The sequence below is a fragment of the Astyanax mexicanus genome, chromosome 18 (assembly GCF_023375975.1).
Source record: "Astyanax mexicanus isolate ESR-SI-001 chromosome 18, AstMex3_surface, whole genome shotgun sequence".
NCBI lineage: Eukaryota > Metazoa > Chordata > Actinopteri > Characiformes > Acestrorhamphidae > Astyanax > Astyanax mexicanus.
Window position 1 is genome coordinate 37,092,852 of NC_064425.1, and position 13,978 is coordinate 37,106,829.

The 13,978-nt window shown below is 37.9% G+C and overlaps 2 protein-coding genes across 2 annotated transcripts in view; one reads left to right on the top strand and one right to left on the bottom strand.

Moving 5' to 3' along the window:
- col4a4 (collagen, type IV, alpha 4) overlaps positions 1 to 13,978 on the bottom strand; it is a 136,643-nt gene that overhangs the window by 86,985 nt on the left and 35,680 nt on the right. The window contains exon 4 of the mRNA XM_022676942.2: positions 4,566 to 4,637. Coding sequence (XP_022532663.2) covers positions 4,566 to 4,637 — 72 coding nt within the window. The remainder of the gene's footprint in view (positions 1 to 4,565; positions 4,638 to 13,978) is intronic.
- col4a3 (collagen, type IV, alpha 3) overlaps positions 1 to 13,978 on the top strand; it is a 181,402-nt gene that overhangs the window by 5,772 nt on the left and 161,652 nt on the right. The window lies entirely within an intron of this gene.

A 13,978-nucleotide genomic window follows, 5' to 3' on the forward strand; every position in this document is an offset into this window, starting at 1 on the left:
ATAAACAGGCATTTATTACATGTCTTCATTCGTTACTATGGTACTGCTAGTCATTAAAACTCATCCATATTGCTACAGAAAAGTAGCTTTTTCACTCCTTATACCACGATTTATGTTGCTGCTACCATTTTCTAATTTTCTTATTTTAATTCTTATATTCATGACTACTAATTTTATTTTTTACTTTATATTTTATTTTATTATATTCTATCCTTTTGTAATAACTGCCCTTTTGGGTGGAAATGGAGAACACAATTTCGTTCCACCTTATGTACCAGATGTGATGTAAAAGACACTGAAGTCTCTTTGAATTCTTGTTAATAGACATTCCTTCCTGCATTTTGGACCTGCTAAACATTCCAAAAAAAGTTGGGAGGGTGGAGAATTTACCACTGTGTAATATTGCTATTCCTTCTCAGTGCACTTAAAGTAAATAATTGTTTAGATGCAGACCGAACTGAGTCTGCGCGGTTAGCTATCCACACCCAGGGGGCGCTCAGCCGCTCAGCAGGGCGGTGTAGAGAGATCTGTCTATGGCTAGCCGAGCCGGGCTGGGCTGTGTCCTTAGCGCCGCTGTAAGACCTGGTGGTATGGTTAAGCTAATGGGTCAGAACCAGCCAGGAGCACAGCGGCACAGCGTTAGTAACCATTTGGCCCTGTGCAGCTGTGTACAGTTTTCAGGGTGCAGCTCGCCTGTGATCTATAGTTCGGTCCTGTGAACCCCCATACTGTGACAGTTCAGAATGTCTCGCCATTTTCCACAAGCCATAGGTCGCGGGCTTTTGCTGACGTGAGTGAGTGCAATGATCTGCATGGGTGGGGTTTATTTCCAGCAGCCAATGACCAACTACTCTTAAAAACAGACTCAAAACTAAATGCAAGTTACAAAACGTAATATTGAACTCTCTATTCAATATTAAATATTCTGTTTACAAACATAATTTTAATATTCTTGATATCAAAATTAGTCCCCTTGTTTTCAAATTAAAATTTCTTGGTTATGGATTATGCTTTTGGTTCTCAACACATTTTACCCTATTTTGACGCCATTGGGTTCTGAGTAATCTAAAAATACAATAATGTTAATAGGGATAAATAGAAATTAAATTATTGTCCAGCGCTAACCTTGTCTAATCCATTAGACTTTCTTCTTCAGCACTACACAAGTCTTTTCCTTAGGCAGTTTTTTTTAGCACTTTAATACACTGGACACGACAGCTGTTGTCAGGGGCATAAACTGTTCTCGGCTCATAATTCACAGCGTTCAACACTGAAACCTTCACCAGTGCCCAAAGCATCTTTACTCAAATACGAAAAAAATCCACCTGGTGGGAAAAATAAATGTATCCTGAGAGTTTTTCCTGTCTATTTAAGGAGCCACACAGATGAGTGACAAGACACTAAACTGGCAAATAAATGATGCTCCAGAAATACCACTGGGATGTTGAAGGCACACCTGGTGCAGCCACGCCCCCTCATACACTCTCACATGCCAACATTCCTCAGCTGAAGTACAGCAGTTGCTGGAAACTCATTATTACATCTAATCCTCTCGCCTCAGCTGAACCTACGCTCTGGTCCGCGGTTGAAGAAACGTTGCTGATGCATTGTGGGGAGGTTTGGAACACGCCTACAGGGAGAGCAGGTAGCAGCACGTACGAGCATGCTTACTGGTCCTAAACTGGGTCAGTGTGCCAAAGAACTGCAGACACAGTACCAGACGTGTGTGTTTGTGTACATACACTGTGTGTTTGTGTGTGTGTACATCCCTTTTTAAACGGAATTAAAAGCATTACAGGATAGACATTTTACGTAAGATAATATTCACCATCCAATCCCTTTGTGTAAAAAGGTGAAAGAAAAGTGAACCCCCTTCCTTTCAACAGATAATTAGCTCCTCTGCAGCAGGAACTGTGACCAGGTATGTTCTGTACTTGTTCATCTGTGTTTTGCAGTGTCAACACAGTAGAGGCTTAAAAGCAGATACAGCATGTCTCGGCACTAAATTATAAAATGGTTTATGTGCATGAGGATATTGGAACTATATCAAAATCAGATGATATATATATTTTATCATCAGCATCAGGCAAGAAAGCCAATACTTTAAACCGATACTTGCTGCTGTGTTTACTGCATCCGGAAAAACGTCTAAATTTTGCTACTACATATGGCTGGGCGATATTTTTTTGCTGAATGTAAAGGCACATTTATTCATTCAGCTGGAAATGAACAAGATGTGTGACTGGCTAATACAGTGGTATGAAAAATTTGGGCACCCCTGATTATTTTTCATGATTTTCCTTTATAAATCATTGTTTTTTCAGATCAGCGATTTCATTTAAATATATAATACAGCCGACAAACACAATGGTATTTGAGTACATTTGGGCACCATTTTTAGGCACTGTTTTATTGATTTGAATACATTTACCACAAATTATTGGAACACAAAATTTGTTTGGCTCCTAAGACCTACATCATCATCTTGATGCAGATGGTGTCCCTGTACATCGTTCAACTAATCTACTAAGACATTCATGCAAAGGAACAAGTACAACGTTCTGAAATGGCCATCTCAGTCCCCAGTTGCAAAAAATCCCTTTGGCATTACTTGGATTTCTGCATAAATTGGTCATTAAATGTGTTCGATTCTTCATCTAAATCACAACAATAGACAAACACAGTCTGCTTAAACTAATACCACACAAATCATTATATGTTTGCATGGTTTTATTGAACAAACATGGTAACATTCACAGTGAGGGGGAGAAAAGTATGTAAAACCCTTGACTAATGACTTTTCTAAAAGCTTATTGGAGCCAGGATGTGATTAGACTGGATGCGTTGGTTAAAGCTGCCCTGCCCTATAAAAAAACACACACCAGTTTTGAGTTTGCTGTTCTTAAGAAGCATTGCTTGATGTGAATCTTGCCTCGCACAAAAAAGCTCTCAGAAGACCTACGTTCAAGAATTGTTGAATGGCATAAAGCTGGAAAGGGCTACAAAAGTATCTCTAAAAGACTTGATGTTCATGTGTCCATGGTAAGCCAAACGGTAGTATGATCAATGAGGTGAAGAAGAATCCAAGAGCAGCGGTGTCCAAACTACGGCCCGCGGGCCATTTGCGTTCCATTTCCTTTTTTGGAGCGGCACGCGAGGTATTTTAGAAATAGTTTTTGTAATGTGAGATTCAAAGTTTGAACGCTAGGTGTTAGAAACGGGCCAAAGAGTCTAAAAGCGGAGAGAGTGAAGTTTTAGCGCAGAAAAAGGGCCAAAGAGTCTAAAAGCAGACAGAGTGCGCATTTCTAGCACAGAAAAACGGGCCAAAGAGTCTAAAAGCGGAGAGAGTGCGCATTTCTAGCGCAAAAAAACGGCCAAAGAGTCTAAAAGCGGACAGGGTGAGCATTTCTAGCGCAAAAACAAGCCAAAGAGTCTAAAAGCGGAGAGAGTGCGCAGTTTTAGCGCAGAAAAACGGGCCAAAGAGTCTAAAAGTTGCCGTAATTAAGGAGTTTAATATTAAGAAACATCATAAAATGAAACATCAATTTGAAAAATCTTAGTTTACACAACACTGTCAAAGATAAAGATAGGAAGTCAAGTAAAATGGTGTGTAAATGAAAGTAATCAGGAAAATGTATTATTTAAAGTGGTATATTTTATTATTTGTTTTATTATAGAGTCTTTGGCCTGTGACTTTACATATATATCTCCTTCTGGCCCCCAACAAAAAAGTTTGGACACCCCTGTCAGTGTCAGCTAAAGACTTACAGAAATCTCTGGCACATGCCAACATTTTTGTTGACAAAAGAACAATAAGAAGAACATTAAACAAGAATGGAGTTCATGGGAGGACATCAGTGAGGAAGCCATTGCTGTCCACAAAAAAAAATCATTGCTGCAGACTGTGTTTGTCTATTGTTGTAATTTAGATGAAGATCAGAACACATTTAATGACCAATTTATGCAGAAATCCAAGTAATCCCACAGGGTTCACATACCTTTTCTTGCAACTGTATATAGAGCAAACTTTCCTGTTTCCTATTTAACTTTCTTTTGTTTATTTATCCACGCGCTCTGGTAATGTGTAGTTCAGCTGCTCAATCACTCTGTTTTTACTGCATGTCCAGATGAAGATGTGGACAACCATGGTCTTGCATTGTAGGTAGGGCCACTGGTTGCAGGGCCTTATTTAAAAAAAAAAAAAAAGCTGGGCAATTCTACACACCATGGAGCAAAACAATGTTTGTTAAGCTTCATGCAGGTTACAAATACAGTCAAAAGAAAATATTTTTTATAAAGATTTTATATACAGTATTGTATAAATGAAATCATCATTTTGGTGCTGTTTATACCTTACTTACACCATACAACATTTAGTTGAAAAATAACCAACCCACCAATCCAAAGAACTGTTTAACAAAGCAAAGCCATATCAGCATAGTGCTAGCCTAACTGATGGGTGTGGACACAGCTATGCAACTAGACAGCTATGTATTGTAAAGTAAAAAAAAAAAAACCTTATGGTGATATAATTATGAGATGTGTGTGAGACACAAAGGGCTTACCCTGGCTCCTTTGGCTGGGAAACACTGGCACGTGCTGCAGTCTCGCCCACCACACTCTACTGACTTACCACCCTGGAAATAAGCACATAAACACATCATTTTACATCAGTCCCAAAGGTAATCTCGTGTATCATCATGGATATTGCAGTAAAGTGGACGTAGTCATTCATGTGGCTTCAAACAGTCATTAAGAGTAATTCAGACTCCTATGTAAATCACAGATTTAATGTTTATTTTTTAAACCTTTTTTTCTTTTACCGTGTTTTACAGACTATAAGTCGCACCTTATCATAAGGCAAACTAATAATAAACGTCTTTTTCCTGGTCTATTTTCATACATAAAGTGCACCGGATTATAAGGCACATTTTAAACACTAGTACACACAAGGGTGTAACCATGTTTCCATTCTAATTCAGCAGGTCTCGCTGCTGGGTTAGATTTTTTTTGTAATTCTTAAACAAAAAAATATTTTCTTTCAAAGTCAAATGAAGTCATATGATGATAAGGAGTATTTTATTATTTTCAGTAACACAGATGCAGGGATATATCAACCCTTGGCTCTACCATAGACATACCCCTATATTTTGTGTGTGTACACCTAGGAATAAGATGTTAGGGTGGAGAGATAGGGGAAGGACTACATGACCCTTCAACAACTACCCTTTTTTAGAAGCACACTCCAAACAGAGGACTATAAAATCACTGGTAAGATGGTGGCAGTGACAAAAAAACAACAACACAAATTTAAGTATTTTCTTGTTACAAATTACAATAACCCCAGGATATATTAACATAGTTTAATGTGTAGGTTCAATGTTTTACTGCCATTTTCTTCATAATTTGCATAAAAGGGACTGATATTTAGTTAGCCACTTTAAATGGTGCAACAGTTTAGAGACTGCAGCATTTAAGGTGGAAGGGATAAATAAAATAAATGCTAATTTCAGCTTCATCCCTTCCCTTTAGAACTTTAAAAACAATTGGTATTGTTACTAATTAGAAAAGAAGCACAGAATGTGATAAATTGAGAAACAGAAGCCTTCAAAATTTCTCAATCTGCAAGGACCACTTACAGATCACATTAGTTTAAAAAACAAGTTTAAAAAAGTTTGAAACCTTTCTCTCTTTTTTCTTACATCAGTTTTTTCTTCACTGCTGAGATATAAATGATCTTAACTCAAATTCTGTTTGTTGGATCTATAAATCACTATAATGATCACTGAGGTCAGTATAATCACAGAAGGCATATTTACAATGACACATGAACAGATACAGGCCTGATTAGTGTTACCTTTCGTTTCAGCAATCAAAGGATGTCTTTACTCTTGTCTCTGCAATCAGTGGCTGTCTAAGAGACTAGGATACTAGCCAGAGATTCTCACATTGCACATTAAAATTCCAACACATGCACACTTGTTCTCACTCACTCACTTACTCACTCACTCAGGCCAAATAGCTACTCATCTTATACCCAGCAAATGTGGTTACATTGTGATGATATTGTGACAAAGTAATGCTAATGTTAACCATACTATATTCTAAAATATACAATACATCCAAAGCATTCACTCATCTGCTTTTAAAACGCATATAAACTTGCGTGAGATCCGATTCTTTAATCCATCCAGCACCACAAATAATTTGATTGATGAAAAAAGTGATTTCTTTATCTCTGTGTTTCTGCTGCTGCTTACTGTTGATGGAGGTTAAATGTGGTCTGCAGTGTTTTCTGGACGAGGCTGAAATTGGTTTGATATTCGCAGCTCCAACTTCAGCCTCATGTTTGCTGGTGTGTGGTTAGTGGTATTTGTTAGCTCTGCTACTCACTGTTTGAGCTGCACCCTGGGGAGCAGTACTATCCAGTTAGTGGGTTTAAAATCTCTGTGTTAGTCATACATACGAACTTCAGAATCTGCTAAATAAAACCAAACTTTAAGCGAGCAGAGCTGAGCGTGTAGCCCTGACTAATGTGTTTGCAGCTGTTCTAGAGTTAGAGTTCCATCTAGCAGCTGGAGGAGGTACTGCAGCTTCCTGTGACCGAGCAAGTTCAACACCAAGCCCCACTGAGTTGCTGTATGCCATAGCTTTGTACAGAATCCCTCCCTGTTACAGAAATAGTTCATTATATAGTTTGTTAGCCATTTTGTAGTGCTGTTTTAACAGTACATTTTATTCCCTAAGTAGTTCATATTGTGTCAGATGTCCTCAGAGAGGCACAAATTAAAGATTGTTTGTTTGGTTGTTCCCTAACAGTTTACTATACAGTAAATGCCATTCTTTCAGATGTGCATTTGTATGGTCAGTCACTGTTGGATGAGAAGTAATGAAATTTCAATGCTACAACTATATAATATTGATATTGTACAACCCTAACTATAATTCTGAACAGATGCAAAAGGTATTCTTTTGACCGAGAGGCAGTGTTACCTAATGATGAGGTGCTGACAAATATAAACATTGCAATACATGTTTTTCACAATAGCATTCGCATTTCAATTTGACACTAATTCCTCTTCAAATATTGGATCTATCCCATCTCTGGTTGTGAGTTAGCTGGGTAGGCATTTCAGAAATCATCACTTGTAAAACTTGACCTTCGAACACTAAAGTCTGTACATGTACTAAAGCCTAAGTTCTCTTTTGAAATATAAGGCATTTTGAACACTACATTTGTTATCCCTATTTCTATAATGCTTAATGATTATTATTATTTTAAATACTTATAAGCTTTATAAGCATTTGTAGCTTAGCCTAGTGATTACATAAAATGTGTTTCTCAGCGCTGTTATGGGGCACAGTGTTTTTCTGTATTTTTGAATCTTCTGATGTCTTGTGTGTTTTCAAAACCACAGACTAAGTGAATGCTGTGTGCCCTTTAATTTAATCATTTAACAAAAATTAAATTAGGACTAAAAAAGTACACTAAACAAATTGTGACACGGATTTTCACTGCCAATGCGTTGTTAATGTGTGATGAGAGAGAGAGAGAGAGAGCACGCAATAGAAAAAATCCTGAGCATCCTTTGCTTAAACAAAAAGTTTGCTTGTTTACAAATTTATATCAAAAAGCTCAAAGCAGCTGAGGTAGGCTAACTGTACCATGTAAAAACAATAAAATCTTGTGTCTATGTGTACAAATGAAGCAGCTTTTTGGGTTATCTGCTGAAGTTTAGCATGTTTCTGGAAAACACAAGTGAGATTCTGCAGCCTGGTCTTCAGGTGATAAACCCCCACTGCTCTCATCTAAAACCAGTGCAGGTGCTTGACTGAAAATCAATTGTATGATAGAAGCCTCACAGCTTGACTCCACATCTCCAACATTTTACTCAAACCAACAGCTAAATGTTACTAGCTGACATAGTTACTGACCAAAACTGCTGCAGGCTGGCTGGCATCCTGCTATTCTTTCACGTGAATCTTCTGCTGGTGCTTAATTAAACTGAATAAACCAATTAAACAATGCAGCTGTACTCCTATCCCTCAGCACTCTGGCTTTACTCATATTACAAGTAAATGTGCTGTTTTTTGCACTAAAATATATCCAGACAAACAGAATTTTAGACAATTTTTGACAAACTGGTGTTAGTTAGCTAGTTAAGTTAGTTAGTTTAGCAGACTAAACACCTCATTGCAGACTGTGTTGCAATCAACTGAGGTTCAAATTTCTCACATTTAGAAGATAAAGCTTCAAAGCTAAAAACTCACTGTCCTGTTAATGGTTTAAAAGCCGGGATTTTGAAGCATATCTCTAAATATCATCTCTACATATTATGCCTTCTTTTTCTTTTATTAAAGATAGAGAACAGACTGAGAGAAGAATTACTAACCCGAGAATAAATAGGGTTGAATGAAGCTAAATATCTGAAACCCAAAATTAAAATAAATGACTACTTGGCCAGGATATTTCTTTTCTTCCTGTGGCCATCTTAAATACACATACAGTGCTTGCTTTGAAAATGTATTCATACCCGTTAAACTGTGTTATTTTTTCATGTTGCACAGACAAATGTAAATGTATTTTTTTAGGAGTATATGTGATTGACCAACACAAAGTAGCAAGTAATTGTGAATGAAAAAGAAAGATAATTGCACAGTGTGGCATGCAATTTTATTCAACCCATTAGACGTGTAGATGATTTTACATACCATCCTCATTTGAAAATACTGTCAAAAATGTAATATGGTATTACAGTTACACAACCCAACCCTATGTCCATTGACTCATGTTTCTTTACCTATTGTACTGTGCTATCTTGTATGACAGTGTATCTTAAATGTTCCTGGGCATATCCCCAGACCCTGCCTATCTGCTTTGTCTATATCTACCTGCCGGTCCTGCTGCAATTTCTAAACTATCTAACAGTCAAACTGCCTAAACACTGGAGACAGTCTCCTCCGACCTGCACACGTGATCTTAAAGCTAGGAATGTCAACATGCAGCAGAGATAGCGCTCAGAGATGGTAGACAGAAAAAAAGGGAAGAAAAAGATGGAAAGAAGTGGAGGAGAAAGAAGGTGAGAAGCCTGGGGGGATGGGGGTGTGGCCTAGGCATTATACGGGGGTTTGTTTTGTCTTTTAGAGATAGACGGGTCTGTACAGACAGAAAAAAAAGAATTGCATGAGACAAACTGTGCAATCAGATGACATTTTTCCACAGAACTGCACTTTTGTCACACACACACAAACATACTCACATATGCACAATTACACATAGCCAATCTATCAAGTTTTACCAAGCACTTGCTATTAATTCTATAACCAAAATAAATGCATAAAAATGCAACAACCGTCCAACAACAATCCAACAAACTTACAGAGTCTGATTCTAAATAATTAATCAAAAAATAACACATAGTATTGGGAGACCACTTGATAACTACACTGCAAAAAATATTTGAGCAATAACTTATGATAACTTAATGTTTTATTTATCTCCACTCAATCAAAATTGAGTTTTCTAATTTCAACTAGAGCTTATTAGTTGTCACCCTTTGAACTCTTATTTTTGTTAAATGAACTCACACCATTCCCGCATGTTCCTTCTAACTTTAATGTGCACAGTGTCTTCCTCTTCCATTCACTCACCATCAGTGTGTAGTAGTGCCCCCAGTCTACCTTCTCTAGTGTATTCTGTTATGTTTTATGCAATGGTTGAATGGCCAGCCTCAGTGTTAAAGGTTATCAGAGCAAGTTACCATTTGTTGCAAAAATAAGTTTCACTTTTAAAAACTCAACATCACATTCAACATTTTACTTACAAAACTATGCAAGAATCTGTCCTAGCAGGAAATTAAGTAACTATGTTAATTAAATTACTGGAACAAGTGAATTTAAAGAAGTTAGCTGTACTTAAATGTGTGAGCTGAAGTAAATAGTAAATCCAATTTAATTTAAAACATATGTTTTTAAGTTGAAGCTGCTAAAATGTTTTACAGTGTAGAATATAATAATGCATTAAAAAAAACAGACACTGCATTTTGCAACGTACATAAATCTGCTGTTCACTGAATTTATTTGAGTTTAAAATCAGAGAAGACAGATAACTATTTATTATTTTAATTACTGATATCAACCTCTAGATTAACAGCTTTAGAGTCAAACAACTAAAAATATGGTCATACAGAATCTAAACCCCTTCCAGACAGACATCCAGATCTGAACACTGATGAGTATCTAAACAAGATACTTTATGAGTTTTGTTCTTTTGAACAAGTTATTTTATTGTCTAAACTGGGTACCACTGCTGGCATGCTGTGCTATTACAGGTTAAGTGAGTTTAAGGTCACAGAACTGTTTGTTTTGGTAATTTTGTGTCTTTTTTTCGCTTTGATTTCTTTTTGTATATTTTGGGAATTATTTGTTTTGTCTTTCATTGATTACTTAAAAAGAGATACACCTTTATTAACCAAAAGCTTCATCAATCTCGTTTTGTCAGGTTAAAACAGGGCTCTTTATAGTTTCATATAAATAAATAATATATAAACAAACTTACAGCATGTTCCTACAATTCTCATTCTGTTGCTCAATCCATAAATGATCTCTATAAAATATCAGCCTGACTATAATCATTATACAGCTATGTGTAACCACAGAATTCCAGAGAGATGAAAGGGTGTGGGCCAATGAAGAATCAATGGGAGTCCCTGTCAGGCAAAAATATATACAGAAATGTATGTACCTTTGAAACTGTTTCAACATTAAACATTAATAGCATTCTTGTTTTCCTGACTTAGAGACTTTATGCACCATCCCTGTCCATATGTGCATCTATGTGTGGCCCAATGATAACTTAACAAAGCTGCAATTTCAGTACAGTGTGTCTAGTACTGGACCGAGACCACCTCCTCTCACCAGAGTCAGTTCACACACAGGTGCGTTTACTGAATTTATACCTGCCCAAACCATAATAGAAAAATTACCCAGTCCGTTTTTACTGGACTAAAACGTCCAGGTGTAAAAACACCTGTAATGTACAACAGCATGTTATTAAAGGTATTTACCTTTATTTTGTAGGTGTAGGAAATACAGTATGGTTGGGGGTGAGGTGCGGCGGTGATCATCCAATATCCTGAACTCACTAACGTGTAAGTAGTGAGGTATAACAAGGGGGTGCAGGTGAATTATGGGAGTTGGAGTGAGGTCTGCTAGTGGGTACAGGTGAATTATGGGAGTTGGAGTGAGGTACGATAGTGGGTGCAGGTGAATTATGGGAGTTGTAGTGAGGTCTGATCTTGGGTGCAGGTGAATTATGGGAGTTGTAGTGAGGTCTGATAGCGGGTGCAGGTGAATTATGGGAGTTGTAGTGAGGTCTGATCTTGGGTGCAGGTGAATTATGGGAGTTGTAGTGAGGTCTGATCTTGGGTGCAGGTGAATTTTGGGAGTTGGAGTGAGGGCTGATTGTGGGTGCAGGTGAATTATGGGAGTTGGAGTGAGGTCTGATAGTGGGTGCAGGTGAATTATGGGAGTTGTAGTGAGGTCTGATAGTGGGTGCAGGTGAATTATGGGAGTTGTAGTGAGGTCTGATAGTGGGTGCAGGTGAATTATGGGAGTTGGAGTGAGGTCTGATAATGGGTGCAGGTGAATTATGGGAGTTGTAGTGAGGTACGATAGTGGGTGCAGGTGAATTATGGGAGTTGGAGTGAGGTCTGATAGTGGGTGCAGGTGAATTATGGGAGTTGTAGTAAGGTCTGATAGTGGGTGCAGGTGAATTATGGGAGTTGGAGTGAGGTCTGATAGTGGGTGCAGGTGAATTATGGGAGTTGTAGTGAGGTCTGATAGTGGGTGCAGGTGAATTATGCGAGTTGGAGTGAGGTCTGATAGTGGGTGCAGGTGAATTATGGGAGTTGTAGTGAGGTCTGATAGTGGGTGCAGGTGAATTATGGGAGTTGTAATGAGGTCTGATAGTGGGTGCAGGTGAATCATGGGAGTTGTAGTAAGGTCTGATAGTGGGTGCAGGTGAATTATGTGAGTTGGAGCGAGGTCTGATAGTGGGTGCAGGTGAATTATGGGAGTTGGAGTGAGGTCTGATAGTGGGTGCAGGTGAATTATGGGAGTTGGAGTGAGGTCTGATAGTGGGTGCAGGTGAATTATGGGAGTTGGAGTGAGGTCTGATAGTGGGTGCAGGTGAATTATGGGAGTTGGAGTGAGGTCTGATAGTGACTGCAGGTGAATTATGGGAGTTGGAGTGAGGTCTGATAGTGGGTGCAGGTGAATTATGGGAGTTGGAGTGAGGTCTGATAGTGGGTGCAGGTGAATTATGGGAGTTGGAGTAAGGTCTGATAGTGGGAGCAGGTGAATTATGGGAGTTGGAGTGAGGTCTGATAGTGGGTTTATTGAAACATAGTCACTCTGAACTTCGCCACCAATTAGACTTATTAAAGTTACTGCTTCTTTACTTCACATGGTGGCGCTATAATCAACAGAATAAGGTAAATCTGTGGTGAAGAATATTGGTTGGAAAATTCGGAACTGTCTTGTGATATATAGAGTATCGCACAATCACAGTATCACATGATATGATTAGTATCGTGGGATGCACTATCGTGGGATTCCCACCCCTAGTTCAGAGTTTATATGCACAGAGAAATCTGATTACTGAGCTAAAATCCAGTTCCCCTTTTTAGAGTATCTCTTCATCAGAAATCAGACCAATGACCAATGTTGACATGACCACTTGAGCAATCAGATAACTACAATAATCCAATTCTGATCAGATATTTGAGTGTATGTAAATGCACTAATTGAAAAAAAAAACATGCAAATAACAAAAATGACCAGATATTCTATTGGAGAAAAATAAACTAGCCTTTAAAACTTTGTGGCACAGTGTGAATATCTAAGGGTGTGTCTGGCTCTCTTCCTCACTGTAATGGAGAGCAGCAGGAGGTATGAAATATGCATTATAATCATTCACATAATGCATCATTTCTTTCTCACTGTAATTTTAAGTTCAGACACCGGTGATAAACAGTTTTTAACCAAACGCGAAGCACTGTGGATCACACAAACACACACACACACACACACACACACACACAACGTGTCAAACCAAAACACACAGGCGCAGAGAAAATCCAGAAACAGATTAAAGAGTCACACATCACGTCACATGACCTTCTGTTGCCAGGTACACGCATCACAATCCCTACATGTCTACCAATAACATAAAAAAACACAAATAAATAAAAAATACTCATTGTACTGAAATTGTACAATGACAAGATAAGCACACAAGGTTGAACTGACAGAGGAATGCACATTCACACGTGTACACACACACACACACACACAGTTCTATGATTATAGCAGTAATTATTGCTATGCAGTCTGAACTGTGAAGCTGCCTCCACCAAAGTCAACACACGCTGGATAAAGAAGATGAGACGAGTCGAGGTGTCTGCCTCCCTGATCCATCACAATACATGCAGCTTTCACACACACACACACACACACACACGTCAAGTCACCATGCACACACCTCATCTCATCATGCACATGTGTCTCTGAGTTAAACCTGAGAAACTGATATTGCTACTGATATTTTTTTTACATATTGCATTGTTATGGTATTGATAAGCACTCTGTGTATGCAAGATTGAATTAAAATTATGTTGGGTAGGTAAAATTTGCACCAAAATCTTTGGACAAAACCAAACAAAATAAAAAGCTTAAAAAGCTGAATAAAAAACACATTTTTTTTGACAGGTTGTTTATTTTGCCACTTTTTACCATTGTATAAATGTATATCAGTCTTGCTTTTATAAAGAAATCTTATTGTTTGGTATTAGTTATTTAATCATTTTACTTAATTTATTTGCTTAATATATTTAATACTAATACTATTTAAATCTAATACTGTCCAGCGATGAGGCGTGTCACAATACCTGTTTTTGTGGACTACAGTGGCTTGCAA